Source organism: Camellia sinensis, chromosome 4 (assembly GCF_055761805.1).
Source record: "Camellia sinensis isolate YWXY chromosome 4, ASM5576180v1, whole genome shotgun sequence".
In the NCBI taxonomy this organism is placed as follows: Eukaryota; Viridiplantae; Streptophyta; class Magnoliopsida; order Ericales; family Theaceae; genus Camellia; species Camellia sinensis.
Genome location: NC_138964.1, coordinates 55,004,299 through 55,027,318, shown reverse-complemented (window position 1 = coordinate 55,027,318; position 23,020 = coordinate 55,004,299). Strand labels below are relative to the sequence as shown.

At 38.2% G+C, this 23,020-nt stretch overlaps 1 protein-coding gene across 3 annotated transcripts in view; it reads right to left on the bottom strand.

The window, feature by feature from the left end:
- Positions 1 to 23,020, bottom strand: part of LOC114261296 (formin-like protein 18) — a 68,657-nt gene that overhangs the window by 18,476 nt on the left and 27,161 nt on the right. For 2 of the 3 annotated variants that reach the window (XM_082924957.1, XM_082924958.1), the window contains exons 13-15: positions 14,841 to 14,935; positions 12,563 to 12,634; positions 12,345 to 12,461 (exon numbers count right to left, since the gene is read on the bottom strand). In XM_082924957.1, the coding sequence (XP_082781083.1) occupies positions 12,345 to 12,461; positions 12,563 to 12,634; positions 14,841 to 14,935 (284 nt within the window). Of the gene's footprint in view, positions 1 to 12,344; positions 12,462 to 12,562; positions 12,710 to 14,840; positions 14,936 to 23,020 lie in introns of all 3 variants that reach the window. The other variant, XM_028201529.2, reaches the window with a different exon arrangement.

Genomic DNA, 23,020 nt, shown 5'->3' with positions numbered 1-23,020 from the left:
ATTCAATGGACATTAGTCTTAGTGAACTTTCAAAAGCTTTGAAGCCGTCTTGGGATTGTATGATGCAATTCCAACCTTACGTATGAAGCCCAATGGATCCCTTTAATGGTTTACTAGTTTTTTTTTTTTTTGATAAATTTAATTTAATCAAATCCAACCCTTCAACCTAAAGTTTATTTTATCCTTCCCATACAACATAAACCTTTTTTTTCTTCCCCTAATACTCAAATCCAAAGTAGACATTGTCTAGAAATTCCAGCAGCACTCTCAAAATATCTCACCAACTAATTACTCCCAAAACAACACTACGTCATTCCTTCCTTCAACAACTCAATCATCAGGTAGTGGCCACAGCTCTAGAGCAGTGCCAAAATGGACCTAATAAAACCTCAAAATCAATGGAGGGGGGGTGGCCAGCAGGGGCCTGGTGACCCTAAATATTTTTTAAAGCCCTTGTCATATGAAAATATCTGTGAAATCCCCACTACTTTAGCACACCCAATTTAAAAATTCTAGTTCTGCCCCTGCTCAAAATTGGTTCCATTTTATTTTTTTGATAGTTCATTGCAGTGTTTTAAAAGGCTCTAGGTACACCAAGGCAATAAGGTCTCCTATAGCCTATGCGCTAGGTGCGAGGTGAGGTGCGTGCGTCACCAAAGCGAGGCACAAGTAGTAGAAGAAAAGCAAAATTATAAAATAGGCATATTTTTCAACATAACAAATATATATAAGATTCCAAAAATTATAAAGCAAGCTTCACAAGCATAACGGAGAAGAAAAAACAGAAAGATAACCCAATGAAGAAGCAGGTGAAGAAAAGAAGAAGAGGAAGAAGAGAAGAAAAATAAGGAAAGAAAAAACAGAGGCAAACCCATGAAGAGAATCCATCGAAGAAGAGGAGAAGAAAAGAAGAAAGGAAGAAGAGAAGAAAAATAAAGGAAGAAAAAAGAGGCAGAGAGATAACCCAACCAAGAAAACCCATCAAAGAAGAGAAGAAGAGAACTTGAAGAAGAAGTCGAGGTCGTGTCGTCTTCTTATTTTATGATCGCTTTTTTTAATTTTCCCCACCTAGAGTTTTTTTTAATTACTTTCTGTCTCTTTTGACCACATTTGGTCATTTATATTGAAGAGTTTTGATTCCCTATGAGTATACCCACAAAAAAAGCACTCAATCAACCGTTGGAGTAGAAAAATAGATAAAGTCCATGAAGCCCGCGCTTCACGCCTCGAAAAAAAGCCCTCGCCCCAATGCCTAAGTTGCACCTTGCTTATTGTGCCTCGCCTCGACCTGTTTGAATTGCAAGGTTGTGCCTCGTTGCGTCTCGCGCTTAAGCACGCGCTCCTTTTAAAACACTGGTTGATTGTGCCCAAGACATTAGTTCAATTGTTACCATTTTATGCATCCTTACGAATCCCGAGGCCCAACAATCTTACTTGCCTTTCAGCCATAAAAGCTAATTATTATTGACTACAATATTACATGAGAGTGTTCCATAGCCATCATCTTGGAGTAGAACCCTTTTCTACCATGTTAATCTTGTAATGGTCAGTCTGCTCTAAATCTGAACCAAATTACATTAACCCCTAATGGGTGAAATACATGTCAATTCAAATGTTCCTCTGTTGGGGGAACTTAAAATTGTTAGACCAACCACAAAAAAGCAGTTAACAGATATACAATACTAAATGGCAATCACCCCTAATGGGTGAAATCCACGTCAATTGAATTTAGCCACAAATCTTAACCAAATTACATTTAACCCTTAATGGGTGGAATCCATGTCAATTCAGCCATTTCCTTTGTCAAGGAAACTTAAAATTGATAGACAGACCACAAAAAGAAGTTAGCAGACATACAATAGTAAATAGTGATAAACCCCCCACAACGTGACCCAAAATCCTGCTTAGACCTAGCTATGAAGGGACCCAATGCAGTGGAAAGCCTTTATAGGAGCATTACTTTTTGATGTCTCTTTACTTTGCTCATATCTTCAAGCAGATCTCAACTTTTTCTACTTCTTAGTATTTCTAAAAGTTTTTTTCACCACCCAAGAACAATTATATAATGAAGACAAAAAGGGATGAAAAGATTGATTTGGCTTGCCCATGAATAAGGTAGAAACTATGTATATATAATAGATTCATGATACAATTTAGGAAACGATATAAATAAGGAAGTGATTGACAATCACAAATTATATACATAATATTCAAAATAAAAAGATTCTATATACTCTAATTTCTATATTCAACACTCCCCTCAAGCTGGTGTGAAAATATTCAACAATCGCAGCTTGCCAATGGATGACTGGAGTAATGTTGGTCCTACAGACTTTGTGAACATATCTGCTAATTGCTAAGAGGAAGAGACAAAGGATGGACTCACAATACCAATCCGAACATTTTCTCGAATGAAATGAATATCAACGTCTATATGCTTAGTACGCTCATGAAGGACAAAATCAGAGGACAGTATAATAGTAGACTTCTTGTCACAAAATAAGGACGCAGGACCAGTCTCTTCAAAACCCAACTCTGCTAGGATAGAACGAAGCCATAGAATCTCACATGTTCCTTGTGCCATAGCTCAATACTTAGCTTCTGTAGAAGATCTAGAAACAACTGTCTGCTTCTTACTCTTCCATGATATAAAATGATCACCATAGAAAGTACAGAAGCCAGAAGTAGAATGTCGATCAATTCTAGATCCTGCACAGCCAACATCAGTGAAACAAGAGAGCCCAGATTGAGGAGCGGCTGTAAAGAATAATTCTAAGGCAGGAGAGGTCTTCAAATATTTCAAAATGTGATAAACCGCATCAAGATATTCTGTATGAGATGCATGCATGAATTGACTAACAACACTAACTACAAATGTCAAGTCAGGTCTAGTGTTGGTCAAATAAATTAAACGTCCAACAAGACGCTGATACATGTCTGGGTCCTCAACAACTCGCCAGACTCGGATGCGAGCTTGACATTGGGATCCGTGGGAGTAGAAGCAGGTTTACACCCTAACATACCAATATTCTGAAGTAAGTCAAGAGTGTACTTTCTCTAAGATAAGGAAATTCCCTACCGTGAGCGAGCTACCTCAATCCCAAGAAAATACTTGAGACTCCCCAAATCTTTAATATCAAAGGTGTGTCTCAAATCCTTTTTTACTTAATCAATGCCTACAAAATCATCACCTGTGAGAAAAATATCATTCACATAAACCAACAAGACTATACATTGACCGGTTAAATTACAACGGATGAAGCAAGTATGGTCGGAGTGGCACTGAACAAACCCCATGAAGATGATGACAGAACTGAAATGACCAAACCAAGCTCGTGGAAACTGTTTCAAGCCATACAAAGACCTGCGCAATCGACACCCTTTTCCTGAATACTCTCCCTCAGCCCGAAAACTAAGAGGAGGTGCCATATAAATCGTCTCAAGAAGATCCCCATGAAGAAATGCATTCTTGACATCAAGTTGATGAAGAGGCCAAGAATGGGATGCTGCAAGAGAGATGAGAAGACGAACCGAGGTAAGCTTGGCAACAGGTGCAAAAGTGGCTCCAAAATCCTTGCCAGGAACCTGGGTGAAGCCCTTGGCCACCAAGCCGGCTTTATAACGGTCAACGAAGCCATCAACTAGATACTTAATAGTGAAGACCCATTTGCAACCCACAGTACTCTCTCCAGAAGGTAAAGGAACCAAATCCCAAGTACGATTCTATTCTAAAGCTATCACCTCAACTTGCATAGCCTCCACCCATTTTGGATTTTAAAGGGTCTTTGACACAGAACGAGGAATGGTCTCGGATTCAAGCTTGCCAAGAAAAGAGCGATAGATAGGGGAGACCCTGTCATATGAAAGATATTGAGAAATGGGATGATTAGTACTACTCAAATAACCCCAACAATTTGGAGGATGTTGATCCCGAGGGAGATTATGACGAGGAGGAGGAGGGGATGTATGTAAAGGAGAAGAAGTACCTAACCCAAAGACCGGAGAGGCGGCAGGGAGAGCTGAGAACGAGGGCAACGAGAGTATACCTGCAATTGGGGGGGGGGGGGGAAGGGTTGAAGGAGGCAAAGGTGGAGAATGAGGAGAGAGGACAACTTCATCTATAACCTCGTCCAAAGTAGGAATAGGGCAAACACTAGAAGGAACGGGAGTGGAAGTCTGCAAAGGCAGGTTAGTACTAAAAAAAGGGAGATCCTCACAAAAAGTAACATCCAAAGTGTGGTGAAAGTGACGAGACACAGGATCAAAACACCTATATCCTTTTGACATTGAAGAATACCCCAAAAAGACACAACAAATAGATGTGTCATCTAACTTGGTACGAGTGGGACTCTGATCCTGAACAAAAAGGTACACCTAAAGACACGGGGTAGGAGAGGAAATAGAGTAGTGTTGGGTATAAGAACATAAAACAGAGTAAGACCCTACAACACATGGCTAGGGGTCTTATTAATAAGATAGATAGCGGTGAGGACAGCCATATGCCAATAGGACTTGGGAACACTTATACCACAAAGGAGACACCGCACAACAGACATAATATGACGATTTTTACGTTCAACTACACCATTTTGCTTAGGAGTCCGTGGACAGGTAAGTTGTTGAAGAATACTAGTCTGATTAAGATGGGAGCAAAAAGCATTGGAAATATATTCCCCACCATTATCAAAACAGATATTCCTAACTGTATAAAACTGAGTCTTAACCATTTGCAAAAACTGAACAAAAATGGGAAACACGTCAAACTTTACGACGGAGCAAATATAACCAAGTGCATCTAGTATAGTCATCAATAAAGGTGACATAATATCGATGGCCAGAAAAAGCAGGAACAAGAGACAGACCCCAAACATAGGAATGTATAAGGTCAAAAGCACTAGGGGCACGAGTCACATGAGGTATGTAACTGGTACAAGAATGTTTAGATAATTCGCAAACCATACAATGAAACTCAGAATCTTTGCAAGCTTTATTTAATAAGGAAAAAGTTGACATAAGTATTGAAAATTAACATGACCCATACGTGTCCGCTACAATTCTAAAGTTTGAACATTAAAAACACAAGATATAGAAGCAAACAAAACAAACGCCTGGAAACTAGCTAAAGTAGGAGGTCAGTCTGGTGGATCCCCAAGTAGTAAAGTCTATCACGCTCATATCATCAAGTCCTATAACAGACACGAAGAAGGTAAGAAAATAACAGCACAATTGAAGGACTTTGCAAGCCAACTAACGAATAATAGATTATATGCAAAATTAGGAATATGCAAAACAAAGGATAGAGTAATATCAAGAGATAAAGACACTTGACCCTTATGGCGAACTGAGGAGAAAGACCCATCAACAAGACAAACAGATTGGTCTATAATAGTAGGAACTGGAGATGAAAGAAGGAAAAACTGACCTGTCATATGATCATTAGCCCAGAATCCAAAACCCATGAGGGGCCAGCAGACCGAACATGAAAAGCAGTAGAAGTACATGTAGCGAGAGCAACAGTAGTAAAGGAGGATGGGCCAGTAGAACTATTAGTCAGTCCCAAGTTGAGTTTGAAGCTGGCCAATTTGAGTCTGTAACTGCTGTGAAATAGGAACACTCGGAGACCCAAACACATGAGAGGCCTCCACTAAAGCAGCAGTGCGAGGTGTGCAAGAACCATGAGGGTGAGAAGATCGTTGCCTTAACTTAGGATGAAGTTTTAAGCAGCGAGCCTTGACATGACCAGGAGCCCCACAATGAAGACAGGTAACTAAACCAGTAAAACCCCGAGAACTAGAGTTTGCGGCAAGGGCCATCTGGTCAGATAAGACAGGAGTCACTGGAGTAGTGGTGTGCGGAACTAGACGATGACGACGCTCATCACTATCAATGGTGGCAAAGGTCTCATAGAGGGATGGCATGGGCTATGTGTTTAAAATCTGAGTTCGAAGATATTCAAATTCAGAATTTAAACCCATCAGAAATTGATAAGTATGCTGGCGAGCAAGACGGCTGGAGACAAGAGCAGCAGCATCTGCTGGTAACTCAGTCAAGGGTTCATATTGAGCCAATTCCTTCCAACGAGCTTGAAGATATCCAAAGAACTCTGACACAAAGAGACCCAAAGCAGACTGGGATGCACAAGCAATGTCTTGATAGAGCTCAAAGATGCGAGCATCATTATGAGCATGGGTATACATCTGAGACAAGGTACGCCAAAGACTCGAAATAGTGTCGCAACAAAGAAACATGTGGTAAATATGGTCCTCCGTGGAGTTGAACATCCATCCTAGAATAGTGCAATTATCTATGTCCCACTGGGCACGTGTAGGATCAGTCGTTGCAGGCTGAATAGAAGATGAGAGCCAATGGGTCTTTCCCTTTCCCCTTAAATAGAGTTTAAGGAAACGGCCCCAAGCAACAAAAAATTTCTCATTGAACACCACACTCGTAATGCGATGAACAGGAGTGTGATGAGAAAAAAAAAATCAGAAGTCACTAGTACAGGTTTGGTGGGCATATTGGAATCAACATGGGATGAGTCAGTTATAGTGGATTAATAAAGACTAGAAAACATAAAATCATAGCAACACAGTCCAGAAAAATATAAGGTGGAAAAAACTCAAAGGCTAGACCAAATAAATGCTACCGAATAAATCTGGTAGTCCACTAAATAAAAAAAGGTCAAAAAGTGCTTAATACATTAGCACCACACCCTAGAAAGGGAAAAAAACAGGAATTGAACTGCCTCAGAAGAGCTGTCGAAGCATCTATGGCCAGGAAACACCTTGGTCGATAACCAACAAGACTCTCGGCAGCACTAGGGCAGCCTGTCGAGAGGTGTAGAGGGTTGGGTAGGTGGTTTTGGGGGGTCTAGACTGGCTGAGTGGGGCTGTTAGGTGAAATAAAGGGTTGGAAGAGGACTATCAGCGCTCAAGGAGTAAGGAAGAAGATGAGACAGTGGTTGGGCCTCTAGCTAGGGTTTCTGTGCTCTAGCTCTGATACCAAAAAGGATGCAAAGAATGATTTGGCTTACCCCTGAATGAGGTAGAGGCTAATAGATTCATGATACAATTTAGGAAATGATATAAATAAGGAAACAACACTAAATCAATGATCGACACAATTACAAATTATATACATAATACTAAAAATAAAAAGATTCTATATACTCTAATTTCTATATTCAACAGACAATGAAGGCAAAAACAATAGAGTTTTTTTGTTAATAATAATATGATTAAATTTATTCCTATGTATGCTGGTCTGCAAGTGAACCTACATAATGCAAAGTCTTCAAGCAACTTGTCACTGAACTAAAAAAAAAAAAGAAAAAAGAAAAAAAAAAGATAGCTTAACATGGACTAATAGAAGCACAAGAACATTACTTATAGGCCCAATTAACAAAAATAATAATAATTATTTTTTTGGCACTCTTCTATTCCCCGATGCCTAATGGATATGACAAGGGGTAAGAGTGTGGGATATATGTCCGACATTAGTACTCAATTTAGAAAGAAACTCACATTTGCTAGTAAAAAAACATTTCCAGCCTCTCAAATGGATGAGAGAGAGAAATCCCATATTTTTCCCAAGTCTTGTAAATTCAACTACATTTACAATATCTTATCTAAGAATATTATACAATATGAAACATTTATACATGTCCATGATGCATCCTTGTACCCATCCATATTCAACTACATTAGTGTTTTAAAAAGTGCACCTAGGCGCTAAGCGAAGCGAGGCGAGGCGAGGCGCAGAGTCGGCGCTCGAAGCAGACGAAGCGAGACGCATTGCGAGAAGTGCACGTAAGGCGCTGAGGCGTGTGCCTTTCACCTAGGCTCAAAGTGCACACTTCATGGGCTTCAGCTAGGCCTGACCTGTTTTGTGTTTGTGTACTAGCCACATAGGATTAAAACTCTTATACAATACAAATTTGTTAGTGAGCTTGTGCGAATCGATGAAGCCCTAAATCTGTTGTGACCAAAATTTCGAATCAATGAAGCCCTAAATCTATTGCGACCAAAATTTGAGCTTCGACATCGACGTGAGCCTCGACATCGATGTTGTCTTCAGGTTCGTCTCTTTCGTTTCTTCTTCTCTCTTCTCTTCTTCTTCTTCTTCTTCTTCTTCTTCTTCTTCTCTGTTTTTCAGTTTTTCTCCTCTTCTTTCGTCTATCTTTTCTTCTCTTCGTTGGTTTCTTATTCAATTTTTTTTTTTTAAATTCTTTCTTCTTCATTTTTTTATTCTTCTCTTCTCTAGTCTTTGTTTTTTTTTCTTGCCTTTTCTTATCCTGTAAAAAAATAATAATAATAATAAACATCTTGTTGAGTCAAATGTTGAGTGCTGAAAGTGGAAAGAAAGATCCAGTATGGAAGCATTCAACAATGGTAAATCTTAGAAACCTAAGTAAGCTCAAATGCAATTTCTGTAGAAAAGATATGAATGGGGGTGTTTGTCGAGTTAAGCAACATCTTGTTAAGAGAGTATAGGAATGTGACTAAATGTGTTAGATGCCCAACTGAGGTTAGAGATGAGATTTCTGAGTTTATGGCTAAAAAAAAGCAAGTTAAGGAGCAAATCAACTTGATGCCCGATTTTGATGATATGGTTGATGAAGAAGATTTTGAGGATGAGGATGATCTTGTAGAACTCCCTCAGCATGGTAAAAAGTCCACTCCTACTCAAGGTTCTACTCAAAGAACCAGCTCTAGTTCTGTTCAATCCAAACTTAAAAGGCCTAGGAAGATAGGGCCTATGGATTGTTTCTTCACACCTGATCCAGATGTGGTGGCGCAAAAACAAAAAGGCAAGGGGAAGCAAAGTAAAATTGATGAAAATGATCTCTATAGGAAAGAGTTAATGGAACGGGCATGTGTTAGAATTGCAAGATGGATGTATGACGCTGGGATTCCTTTCCATGCAGTGAATTATGACAATTTTGGGCCAATGATTGACGCTATAGGACAATTTGGTCCTGGATTGAAACCACCAACTTACTACATGATACGAGTTCTTTACCTCAAAAAAGAAGTGAATCACGTTAACAAATTGATGAAGGAAAATAGAGACGATTGGGCAAAGTATGGATGTTCCATAATGTGCGATAGTTGGACAGATAAGAGAAATAGGACTTTGCTTAATTTCTTAGTGAATTTTCCGAGAGGCACCATGTTTATTGAATCCATTGATGTATCTAGTTACTCAAAGGATGGAAATAAAATGTTTAATTTGCTTGATAATTTTGTGGAGAAAATTGGAAAAGCTAATGTGATCCAAGTCATCACGGATAGTGCGGCAGCAAATGTGTTGGCAAGTAAAAATCTTTAGAAAAACTTATTATGTTATTAGTTTGCAACATAAATCATTTTGTTTCATATCATGAATTTTGTGTTCTGGTTGTTACTTCTAATAGGGAAGTTTTTGGAGACAAAGAGACCCCACTTGTATTGGACGCCTTGTGCAGTCCATTGTTTGGATTTGATGTTAAAAGATATCTTCAAATTATCCAATTTTAAGAAGACATTTGACAGGGCAATTGGGATGCATGGTTACATTTATAACCGACCATCTTTGTTGAATATGATGAGGCATTTTACTCAGTTGAAGGAGTTAGTTAAGCCTGCCAAAACTATATTTTCAACGGCTTTCTTAACTTTACAAAGGGTTTATCAACAAAGGAACAATTTGAGAAAGATGTTCACTTCAGAGGAGTGGACTAAAAGCAAATGGGCAAAGGAGTCACGGGGTAAGAAGACAGCTCAAATACTACTAACGCCTTCATTTTGAACCATTGTCACCTTGCCCTCCAATTTTCATGACCTCTTGTTTATGTACTAAGAAAGGTTGATGGTGAAGAAAAGCCTCCAATGGGTTACATTTATGAGGCTATGGATAGGGCTAAGGAAGCTATTGCAAATAGCTTCAATGGAAATGTAGAGAAGTACAAAGATGTGTTTCAAATCATTGACCAAAGGTGGAATGCTCAATTGCATCGCCCTTTACATGCAGCTGGGTTTTATTTAAATCCAGAATTTTTTTACAAAGATCCAAGGGCTGCAAAGCACAAAGAAATCGTATCAGGCCTATATCAATGTATATCAAGGTTGATCCCAGTACTAGAGGTCCAAGATAAAGTTACTGCAGACTTGAAAAAATATGAAAATGCTAAAGGACTTTTTGGAATACCTATGGCAATTAGACAAAGAACTACAAGGGTACCAGGTGATCTATGTTCATCCACAAAATTAAGTTAGTAGTCAATTCCTTATAATTTAATTATTTGTGAAGTGTTAACTAATAATCATTTACAGCTGATTGGTGGAGTTCTTATGGTCATGATGCTCCTAAGTTGCAACAATTTGCCATCAAAGTTCTTAGTCTTACTTGTAATTCATCTAGTTGTGAGCGGAATTGGAGTGTGTTTGAACATGTGAGTATCCATTGTCAAATTTGGGGAACTCTAAAATTTTTTTCCAAATTTTTTTTAGTTATATATGAATTTAAATGTTTTTTAATTTATTGTTGCAGCTTCATAGCAAAAAAAGAAATAGGCTAGCTCAAAAATATCTCAATGATTTGGTGTTTGTCAAGTCTGATAGAGCATTGAAACGTCAATACATTTCACATGGCAAATTTGATCCCATATCTTTGAAAGATATTGATGAAAGCAATGAATAGCTGATTGGGAGGATGGAGAATGAGCTTGTGTTTGATGATGATGATAATTCTTTGAGGTGGGATGATGTTGCTGTAGCTGTTGGAGTTGAGGAAAGTAGCCAAAGAACTAGATCAACCACAACTAGGACAACTCCAATTGGTTCAAGCTCACGTCGACTTGTAGATGAGGAAGAGGAATGGGAAGATGTAGATTCAGATGAGGAAGAAGCGGGGGATGTGGAGGGATATAAATCCAATGATGATGAAGGAGATGATGGAGATGACGCTTATTATGAAGTTCTTAGGACAATGCATCCATGGAACTAGTCACTAGATGTTTAGTTGTTTTCAACTTTGTGGATTATTATTAAGTTCTTATGTTTGTTGTTTGATGTTACTTTCATGGTTTTTGGAATATTGAAAACTGTTTTGTTCATTTTGGAATTCTATAAATATTTGCTTATGTTGAAAATTGCGCCATATATTGTGCTATATTGATATTTTGCTTAACTTCTATAATTTGCGCTTCGCTTTGGTGAGTGCACGCCTCACCTCGCGCCTCGGCGCTTAGGCTCCAGGTGACCTTGGCGCCCCGATGTGCCTAGAGCTTTTTAAAACACTGAACTACATCCTAAAATTTATGAAGGTCTGACACTCGAACTCCACACCCAATACTCATACCAAAGCCACGTAACATGATTGGTAACAAAAGCATTATTTCACTAGTAGCGAAGGAGCGATACGAGAAGCTATAGAGGGAAGGGGAAGAGAAAGAAGAACATGGATTGAGGCTGTGAAACATATAGGATTGCCCATGAGGTTGATAAGTTGCCCAAACTTGGCAAAAATGTGAAAATTGATCCCTGTAGCCTACCCCACATTTGATGATGATTTGTTATATAAATTGCATATATCCAGGCTATGAAGCACGGACACTTCAAAATAGGCATCGTAGTAGTGTCGGACATGCCGAGGACACGTCGAGGACACATACTGGACACAACATTTGGCATGACCCTTAAATTTATTATTTTTTTGCAGCGGACACAATAGGGACAAGCCAAACGGCGTGTCCCTTTAATTTTTTATTTTTTATTTTTTGCAAGGGACACACCAGGGACACGCGTGCCCAAATATAGATGATCTATTAATTTGTTTAGACGTAGTGATTTTTGTATATATATTGAATTAATGTTAGTTTTTATTAATTTTGATTGTTTAGTAACATAATATTAATCTATATAGCACATATATATAAATAAATTTTAAAAAAAAATTGTCGTGTCCTCTGCCGTGTCTATATCCCCATTTTTTTTAAATTAACATTTCCCGTGTCTGTGTCCATGTCCGTGTCCGTGCTTCATAGTATCCAGGTATACACGCTTGCTGCAATAAAAAAAATTTATGCACAAACCATACTAGATAAGTGAAATATGTTCCATGATCAACATGTAAAACACCATGATGTGCTCAGAGAACTACTTTTGTAATAGCAGATGATACAATGCTCAACTTAAAGTGGTCGTGCTTCCGTGACACATACAAATGGGATATAAGTACTAAATTAATTTTATCTATATATTTGAATGTATAATAACTTATTTATCTATTTGTAGGAGATAGAAGCAAAAATTATGGTTAATTAATGTTCACACCATGAAATTATACTTATTAATTGTTCATACCATACAGAATTCTTCTGAAACAGGACCATCATTTTCAGACATGGACAATTCCTGTACAACTTTCTCCAGTCCTTTGCTAATGGCTTGCATTTCCTCTGCCAAAAATTTCAGTTGTATCTGGAGGGAAATTAGACAGTGCAATCAATAGAAGCCATATGCTCTAAAATATTCTTAAGATGATTAATATTATTATTATTGGCATTAACAAGCAAAGATACCTTTGACGCAGATTCCAAGCTGGCAAGATCTTTTGAAAAATCAAGAAGTTCGGGAAGTTTATCAGCAAGCACCTGGAGAAATCAGGCAGAAGCAACATGACCCAAGCCTAAACTTTTCAACGGAGAAGTACTAGACTAGTGAGGAAGCTACCAGCACCACGGCCAAAACATGAAATATAGAGAAATATTAACCTGTGTTACTTGGAATACAAATCATTCTAACATGTGGAACGTGAAACGGGAAGGGGAGCGTAGTACATCACATGCTCTAAAATGTAATACGATAGGAGTAGACTTGTATAGGTTACATTATTGGAATTTAAGGTAATTCTAGACCCTTTTCTTCTTAAACAATTAATCATGTAAAAGCACATTTGTAAGGGCATTATGGTGCACATTTTGCATTTTATCCCGCCAAAATTCCACTCTCTATATTTTAGTTCATTACATATATTATTTTGCCTTCTAAGGAAACCTTTATGGAAAAAAATTGAGATCACCTTGAATAGCTAAATTCACCGTTTTGGAACAAAAATGTATCATGTTTGGAAATGTGTGTGCCAATACATAAGTCACTAGGGCATTAGTGATTTTTGGCAACACTGATTTAAACAGAAAATGTAAATGTACTACTATGTTTTTTTAACTAATTTACATACATAGGATTGGGAAAGAAAAACACAATTAAATGTTTTAATAAAGGGGATATATGTGAAAAAAAATTCTTAGATGAACCCCCCTAGACCCTTGTTGGACCCGCCTCAAGTCACCAACACTTCTGGTATGCTGATTGCATCTTACATACATGTATGATGTGCAACATGTTTTTCTGTATGTTGATACAAATTCATAAGTAAAACTTTGTTTATGAAAGGCACCAAAGAGGGAACTATCTATATGTCTATTACAAATACTCAAACCCTTTTTTTTTTTTTTTGGATAAATACAAATACTAAAAACCTTTAAGCTTATATACATGAATGAAAGAATCCAAATTCCCTATAAAATAGAGAAAGTTCCCAAGAGAAGTCCTGTTACACAACTAAAGAACCTTATATCATTGGAACGCAAAGGGTGTGCAAACAATGTATATTGGATGTATTATATGCAAAGCTATATGGCTAGGGATATCAACAATTGCCAATGTAGTCATTGGTCTTCATTTCTCTCACTTATTCTCAACTTTTGTTACTTCCCCAAACTCTTAACAAATACAACCATTTAGAGTTTTACCATAAATTATCTTCATCTCTTCCACCTCACCTATTCATTTCATCGATCATGTATTGTATGTAGATGTTTCTTGACGGCCTAGTAATTTGAACCATAAATCATTCTTGGTTATTCGGTTGCCTCATCATTTATTAACTCTCTTGAAGCACATATCCACTACCTCAAAATATTTGGCTTTGACGCAGGACAGCGCTGTAAGGGCTGTTCTGGGTCTGTGAAAGTGCTAAAATTTAAGAAAGAAAAAAAGAAAGGAAGGAGAAGAAGAAGAAGATAGGCCTAGGAATCACTCATAGAATCCCTTAGACATCATACCTAGAGTTTTATTGCATCACGCAATCCATAAGGAAGCTTCAAAGCTCTCATTTTTCTTTAAAATATCAACTCCATTGAATTATTAGCATTACATGGCTTTATATAGAACTAAGAGACTTCTTAAACCAACTATAATAAAAAAAAGGAAACTATTACAATATTCTCAACTTCTAAAACTAATCTAGGACCAAATAAAAAACTAATCTAGGACCAAATAAAAAACATAAATAAAACCTAATTAAATAACTTAACCCACAAGACAACCCATGGGTGACCCCTACAACCCATACCCAGAAATTCTGCAAATTACCAAAATACCCCTAAGTTTAAAATCCTAGAAAACATAAATATAATTATAAAATAAGACTTCAATAATACTATAAACAAAATTATATGAGATTCTTATCAATTTCTCTTTGACATCATGCCAACGTCCAAATATCATTGCTTCTTTGAATTTAGCCTTCCTTGAGCTTTTTATACTCCGCATCACTTTTGTTCACACTCACGGGAAACCGTACACTAGGCAAGTACATAAGAAAAAAAGAAATGCAATTCCTCCACATGTTCTCTTTACATTCATGAACCTAAAATGCATGACAAACACATTACATGCAGACAAATTTGAGTAGATGCTAGAAAATAGTTCACATGAAGAAGTTTCAAGAACTTCTATTTATCCACAGAGTTCTAAGACCTTCTATTTATCCACAGAGTTCTAAGAACTTTGTACCTTACAAAGATAATGCATGAGAGTCATCTTGTTGTTCCGGGCACGTGTTTCAGTAAGTTTAAGGAGGCTATCCAACCTGAACCCAATAGCAGAGCCTAAAAGAAGCATCAGGAATAACTCAGCTATATGTACAAAATTAAGAATGCCAGCGGATATGAATAAGTATAGTTCAAGTGCAACATGTTTAGTCCCTCATATGAGAATCTACGCAAGGAGCCACTACAAGAAGAGCAAGAAAACTGGAAGCAAAGTACAAATACATTTACTCAACTCAAGCTAACACTATCTTATCCTAATTCAAAATTGCCACATGAATTATAGACCCCTTTCAAATTTAGCTCAATCTAAAGCGACATCATCTCTGTGAACTTATGTTGTATAACTAAGTTACTGAAGAGAGAAATGCCTCCAATTAGCACAGCTGTCTCCACAGGAACAAATCATCAATGAGAAATTAACCTGCTAATGGTGGTCGATAAGTGGCTGGTTCGACTTTAAGTGGTCATGAGATAAAAAAATAACATCAATAAGAAAGCATCTTACATTAAATGCATCTTACATCAAGATGATGGTACAGGCTTGGAATATCTGAACATATTCTAAGTTAATTTCAAATGTGAAGTTGTGTCAGACATGTATAGTGATCAGAGACATGTACACTCATTACATTTCAAATATATACTGTTAGACTGATTAAATTTTCAAGTCATCAAGTATCAACTATTAAGTTTCAATGCTACTTGATGTAAAAATATGACGTTGTCGTGGAATAAATTTCAAGTTATAGTCAAACCAGTACAAAATGTAACAAGGAAACACTTAGAAAATATGAGGAAGAAGAACTCCGAAAATATGAGGAAGAAGGAATATATTTCTGTTATATTCAAAACTTCTTATTTTACAAGACCAAATGACACTCCTTATATAGGAGATATTACAAACATCATTATAACCCATTATATGCCACTTACATATTATATATTACCACTATCTACCACTATCATATTATATACATGCCACTATCTACCACCAACACCACTATCATATTCTATACATGCCACTATCTACCACCAACACCACTATCATATTCTATACATGCCACTATCTACCACCAACACCACTATCATATGCCACTATCTTATTATATGCATTAACACAAATTTCCAACACTCCCCCTCAAGCTGGTTTGAAGATATCTTCCATAGCCAGCTTGCTAGTCAGCTTATCAAATTGCTTCTTGTGTAGTCCCTTCGTTAGCACATCAGCTAATTGTTCACCTGTTGGAAGGTAGGTCATACAGATTATGCCAGCATTGATTTTCTCCTTGATGAAATGTTTATCCACTTCTATATGTTTTGTGCGATCATGTAGAACTGGATTATGAGCTATAGATATAGCTGCTTTGTTGTCACAATAGACCTTCATAGGTGTCGGGTGAGAAAGCTTTAATTCTTCAAGAATTCTTTTAATCCACATTACTTCACAGATTCCATGGGCAACAGCTCTGAACTCTGCTTCTGCACTACTTCTAGCTACCACATTCTGTTTTTTACTCCGCCATGTAACTAGGTTCCCACCTACAAAGGAGCAGTATCCGGATGTTGATCTCCTGTCTGTAACACTTCCTGCCCAGTCTGCATCTGTGTATACTTCAACTTGAAGATGTCCATGTTTCTTGAACAATAAGCCTCTCCCTGGAGTTCCTTTCAAATATCTTAAGATCTTATAAACGGCCTCAAAGTGCTCTGCCCCTGGTGAGTGCATGAACTGACTTACCATGCTGACTGCAAAGGCAATATCAGGCCGCGTATGAGACAAGTAAATCAATTTCCCGACAAGTCGCTGATATTGTTCCCTCTCTTTGACTTCTTCAGCCTTAGCAGCTTGTAACTTCAAGTTAGGCTCGATCGGAGTCTCCACCATCTTACAACCAAGCATACCTGTTTCTCCAAGGAGATCAAGAACATATTTTCTCTGATTAACGAATATACCTTCCTTGGATCTTGCAAATTCCATTCCGAGGAAATACTTGAGGGCTCCCAGATCTTTAATGTGAAATTCTTTTGCGAGTTTCTCTTTGAGGGCTGCTAACTCTGCTTCATCATTACCAGTTAAAATGATGTCATCAACATAAACAATCAAAATTGCAATTTTACTGTTTTTTGAATGTTTATAAAATATTGTGTGATCTGCTTGACTCTGCGAGAAGCCACAACTGATAACTTCCTTCCCAAAGCGTTCAAACCATGCTCTTGGTGATTGTTTGAGTCCGTATAATGACTTGTTCAATCTGCATACTCTGTCGCTTCCAAGTCTCTGCTCAAATCCCGGCGGTAGGCTCATGAACACCTCCTCTTCAAGATCACCATTGAGAAATGCATTTTTAATGTCAAGTTGATGTAGAGGCCAATCTGAATTTACTGCAAGAGATAACAGTACTCTGATGGAATTTATTTTAGCAACAGGAGCAAACGTCTCCTGATAGTCGATCCCATAAGTTTGAGTGAAGCCTTTAGCCACCAGTCTCGCCTTGTATCTCTCAACGCTTCCATCTGCGTTACATTTTATCGTAAACACCTATTTACACCCAACTGTTTTCTTGTCTTTGGGTAGATCAACTATCTCCCAACTACCACTTCTCCTTAAAGCATTCATCTCCTCCATGACTGCTAATTTCCAATTCGGATCATCCAATGCTTCCTGTATATTCCTTGGAACAAACAAGTGTGAAATCCTAGATGTGAAAGCTCTATGGTTTTTAGACAGTCTTTGATAGGAGAGGTAATTTGCAATAGGATGTTTAATGCAATTTCGGACACCTTTCCTAATTGCTATAGGAACATCAAGGTCGGAAATAGAAGGAATAGGATTACCTAAAATTTCGATGCCAGAACTCGGGTGGACATTCGGGTCATTAGGATGGACATTCGGGTCATTATTCCTCAGATGAAATCGCTTCCTAGTATAAACCTGAAGCTCAGGATTTAGATCATTTTGTAGTACTTCTCCCCCTAAACAAGAATCTTCTTGACTAGGCACCATAGAACTTGGTTCTCCTAAGTGATCATTATCAGACAGATGTGGTCTTTGTGTAGGATAAATGACATTGGGGAGCGGGATAGAAATATCCCAAAAACGGTCTTCTACTCCACTTGTCTCCCCCTGAAGAGAAGTGTTGGGGAAATAGGATTTTGTTTCCACAAATGACACATCCATACTCACATGAAATTTCTTGGTTTGAGGATCGAAACACTTATATCCCTTTTTGTTTGAGGAATAACCCAAAAAAACACATTTTATAGCACGGGGGTCAAGTTTTGAACGAAATTGACTAGGAACATGAACATAGGCAGTACATCCAAAAACTTTGGCGGGTAAATCAGAAAACAACCTCGTGTCAGGAAAAAAAGTTTTGAGACAATCGAAAGGTGTTTTGTATGTTAACACCTTTGTAGGCATCCTGTTTATCAAATAAGAGGCTGTTAAAATTGCTTCACCCCATAAATATTTAGGAACATGCATGTAAAACATTATAGCACGTGCTACTTCAAGTAGATGTTTATTTTTTCGTTCTGCAATGCCATTTTGTTGAGGGGTATCCCGACATGTAGATTGATGAAAAATTCCATTTTTTTCCAAAAACTCACCCAACTGCTCATTGAAATATTCTGTTCCATTATCAGAATGTAAAATACCAATTTTGGTTTGAAATTGGTTTTCAATCATATTGTAAAAATTTGTGAATAAATTTTTCACGTCAGATTTTTTATTCATCAAATAAATCCAACATAAGCGGGTATGGTCATCAATAAATGTAACAAACCATCTTTTACCAGAAAGAGTAGTGATTTTAGAAGGGCCCCAAACATCACTATGAATCAAATAAAAAGGTTTGGAAGCCTGGTAAGGTTTTGGCAAATAAGTAGAGCGATGAAATTTTGCAAAAATGCAACTTTCACAATGAAAAGAAGAAGAATCAATCCCTTTAAATAATTCTGGAAATAAATGTTTCAGATAAAGAAAACTAGGATGTCCTAGCCTATAGTGCCATAGCATTATTTTTTCTCGAACAGAGATTGAACTAGTACTATTAAAGCTCTGAGCTTTTTTATTACTAACAGGTACTTCATCAAAGTAGTAAAGACCTTCAAGCATCCTAGCACGCCCAATCATCATCCCCGAGTTCTGGTCCTGAAATTCACAATGGGATTCAAAAAATGTAACACGACAATTAGAATCCTTAGATAGTTTACTGACAGACAAAAGGTTACAGGCTAAGTTGGGGACGTGAAGAACAGCATTGAGATTAATTTTCTCAGTTAGTTTAATAAATCCTTTTCCTGCAATAGGTGAAAAACTACCATCGGCTATTCTGATTTTGTCATGACCGGAACAAGGGAAATAGGTACTAAATAAATGGGAAAAACTAGTCATGTGATCGGAGGCACCGGAATCTATGATCCACGGAGAGAAGTTTAGGCAAGAGAAGGCTTTAGGATTTCTACCTGTTTGTGCCAACAAAACACTAGGAGTACCGGATGAGGAGTTGGATTTTATCAGCTTTAAGAGTTGATCAATCTGCTCTTTGTTGAAGGGACCTGAATCGGCTTCATTAGCGGTAGGAAAGCCACGATTCTTCTCTCCTTGTTTGCTGCTTTTCCAGTTGACAGGTTTGCCATGGATCTTCCAACACGTTTCACGTGTATGGCGAGGCTTGTTGCAAAAATCACACCAGACCCGTGGCTTATCATCAAACCTGCGCTGGTAATTTGCAGCCTTGTTGGCCGCAGCATCGCTAATTAAAGCAGAAATTTCAATTGATTCACCAGTACCTTTTTTCTTAAGCATGACGCTCCTTCGGCTCTCTTCCCTTCTGACTTCGGCAAATACTTCGCCAATGGATGGGAGAGGAGGTCTGCCAATAATTCTTCCTCGCACTTCATCAAACTTAATGTTGAGGCCGGCAAGAAACTTGTAAATACGGCTGTCTTCCACAGTTTTCTTGTGGTGGTTGCAGTCGTCAACCGATTTCCATTCGTATGTGTTGAAGATGTCAAGATCCTGCCACAACCTTTTCAACGAATTGAAATATTTGGTGACGGAATCATCTCCTTGACGAATCTCTCCCAACTTCAAAGTTAATTCGAAAACTTGAGATTGATTTCCTAGGTCAGAATACATCTGACTAACATTATCCCACAATTCTTGTGCAGTAGGATAGCACATGTAATTAGAGCTTATATCCTCCTCCATGGAATTGACCAACCATGTCATAACCATGGAGTTTTCAGCGTCCCAACTGTCGAACAGCGGATCATTAACAGCAGGAGCCTTCTTGTCACCAGTGATGTAACCGATCTTTCCTTGCCCACGGATATACATCCGGACAGATTGTGACCAGCGGAGAAAATTATCACCATTTAGGCGGATGGTGGTGATTTGGACAGAGTGAGAGTTTGATGTTTTCAACGGAATGGCAGCGGCAGGGGTTGAAGTGGTTTCGGACGTGACTTCGGACGTGACTTCCGACATGGCTATGACGGTTTTAGGGCTGCTGTGTTTTTTGTAGCTCTGATACCAACTTAGAAAATATGAGGAAGAAGAACTCCGAAAATATGAGGAAGAAGGAATATATTTCTGTTATATTCAAAACTTCTTATTTTACAAGACCAAATGACACTCCTTATATAGGAGATATTACAAACATCATTATAACCCATTATATGCCACTTACATATTATATATTACCACTATCTACCACTATCATATTATATACATGCCACTATCTACCACCAACACCACTATCATATTCTATACATGCCACTATCTACCACCAACACCACTATCATATTCTATACATGCCACTATCTACCACCAACACCACTATCATATGCCACTATCTTATTATATGCATTAACACAAATTTCCAGCAGAAACAGTGAAAACTTTAGGGAAACACATGGATTCAATCATTACCAGTGTTAAGCAAACCTGCCACTATATATGCATTCAGATATCTGGTTCAATGATAGATTCTCTTGATTGGTGGTTATATTGATTTAGATTTGCAAATGCGATGATTTTGAAGGGAAGTAATGGTTTTAAGGGTTCCCCTACTTCTTTTTGTCTCAATCCCTGCAAAATCCGTTAAAAACCTAATCTTGCAATGGTTGTAACCTTCCAATTGGGAGGCACAAAAAAGATTTTAAGCATTTCATTTTTAAAACACCTTCGAGTTTGAGGTGTGTGTTAGAATATATGTTAGAATTATTCTATTATTTGTTTTCTTATTTAGATTATATTGTAATTCCTTAATTAGTGCCATAGGGCTTTCTTTGTAACAGCTTTGGTTGATTAATATAAAAGGGTGAGATATCATTATCATCCCTTAAAGTTTGATTTCACCTAAACAAACATGGTATTAGAGCCGATTTGACCTACCCAACCAATTCCGATAGACCTACCCTCCTACCCATCACCTTTTTGGTAGTCGGAAGGCATCAACTACCCTTGCCGGAGCTATGCATCAACTTTCAACTCATCCACAGGTTGTGTCGAGGCTGTCTCATGCCAGCCTAGGGTTCGTAAGTCACTCACGACCCTCCGCTGCGTGTCACACCTCATCCACAGCCTTGGTTGTGTGTCACGACATCTCCTGAGGCTCACCCAACCATCGTGATCATTCTCTGTGACCTCTCTCAGCCCTGACACCTTCCACCAATGCCTTGATTGACCTATTGTGCACTTGTTCCGTTTGGCGTTGTTGTTGACTTCTTGGGTTCTATTCAGACTACTGTTTTGATTGGAGGTTCGGTTCTCCTTTAATTTAAATTTTTTTTTTTTTTTTTGGGGTCATTATATGGCCCCATAATTTTGATTGTTATGCTCCCATAGTGATCTCTATTTGATATTGCTAGTTCCAATTCAGTCCATTTCATCTTCCCATCATTGTGATTAGTGCAGAATTTTTTGGTTGTGATAGTAGAGTATAAATGGCTGACCCGTCTGGTGAATCTACCACTACTACTCACCCACCTAAAGGGGAGAGTCTCATTATGACTACTACACCTGAGAACCAGAATCCTAGTCAAAATCACCACCTGATGGTTAGAATTACGTTAGTCTAACACTTTTTTCTAAAGAGTAGGGAGAAGATGGGTTATGATGATAGGCGAGTCCAAGCACCAGGAATCACTGATCCTGGTTATGACCAATGAGAGATTACCAACTCTTTGATTATGGGATGGCTCATCCATTCCATGGTCCTAGTTATTGGTAAGGGCTACTTGTCTATGGAGACTGTCTAGGATATTTGGAATACTATGGCCACTACCTATTCCCAAAAGAGAAATTTTTCATAGATTTTTGAGTTGCGCCAATCTATTGAGCGCTCAATGTAGGGGGAGTAGACTGTTCTTCAGTACATTACTTTTTTGAATAATGGCTGGAAACAACTTGATCACTTGTAGGATTATAAACCGGTCTGCACAACTGATTCAGTTGGATATCGGAAGTTTATTGCACAAGAACGGGTCTTCAAGTTTCTAGAGGATCTCAACTAAGAGTTTGATCCGGTTCGAAGTCGTGTCCTTGGCATGATACTCTTCCCTCTCTTCAAGAGGCCTTTGTTTATGTACAGAATGAGGAGAGTCATCATTCTGCTATGATGCCACCTACTTCTACAAAATGCTCTACCTTACTTTCTGCTCCTCCTAGGGATGGGACCAATTTGCCTCTCACTCCCAATCCTTCCACAAAGGATAATCTGTTTCGTGGTTATTGTCGCCGGCCAAGACATACTAGTGAGTCATGTTAGAAGCTTCACGGTGCTCCATCAGGGGGTCATGGTGATCGCTCTGGTAATAGAGGAGGTAGATTAGGCCAATCTAAAGGACGTGGATCTAACTCTAATGCCCATTAGTCTAGTGCAATTGACTCACATGACTCTGCTTTGGGTGTTCAGCCTTCTAATGCTATGTCCAACTTGTCTACTTCTAAGCTTGAGGATGTCTTGCGTCACTTGCTGGACCGCCGGTATTCTACTACTCCTATTGGTGCATCTTCCTCTTCGTTTGCCCGCTCAGGTAACTTAGTCTCTTCTCCAAATACTTTTCTGTCCCATAAGTCTTTACCATAGATTATTGATTCTAGTGTCTCAGATCATATGTCTGGTTGAACTA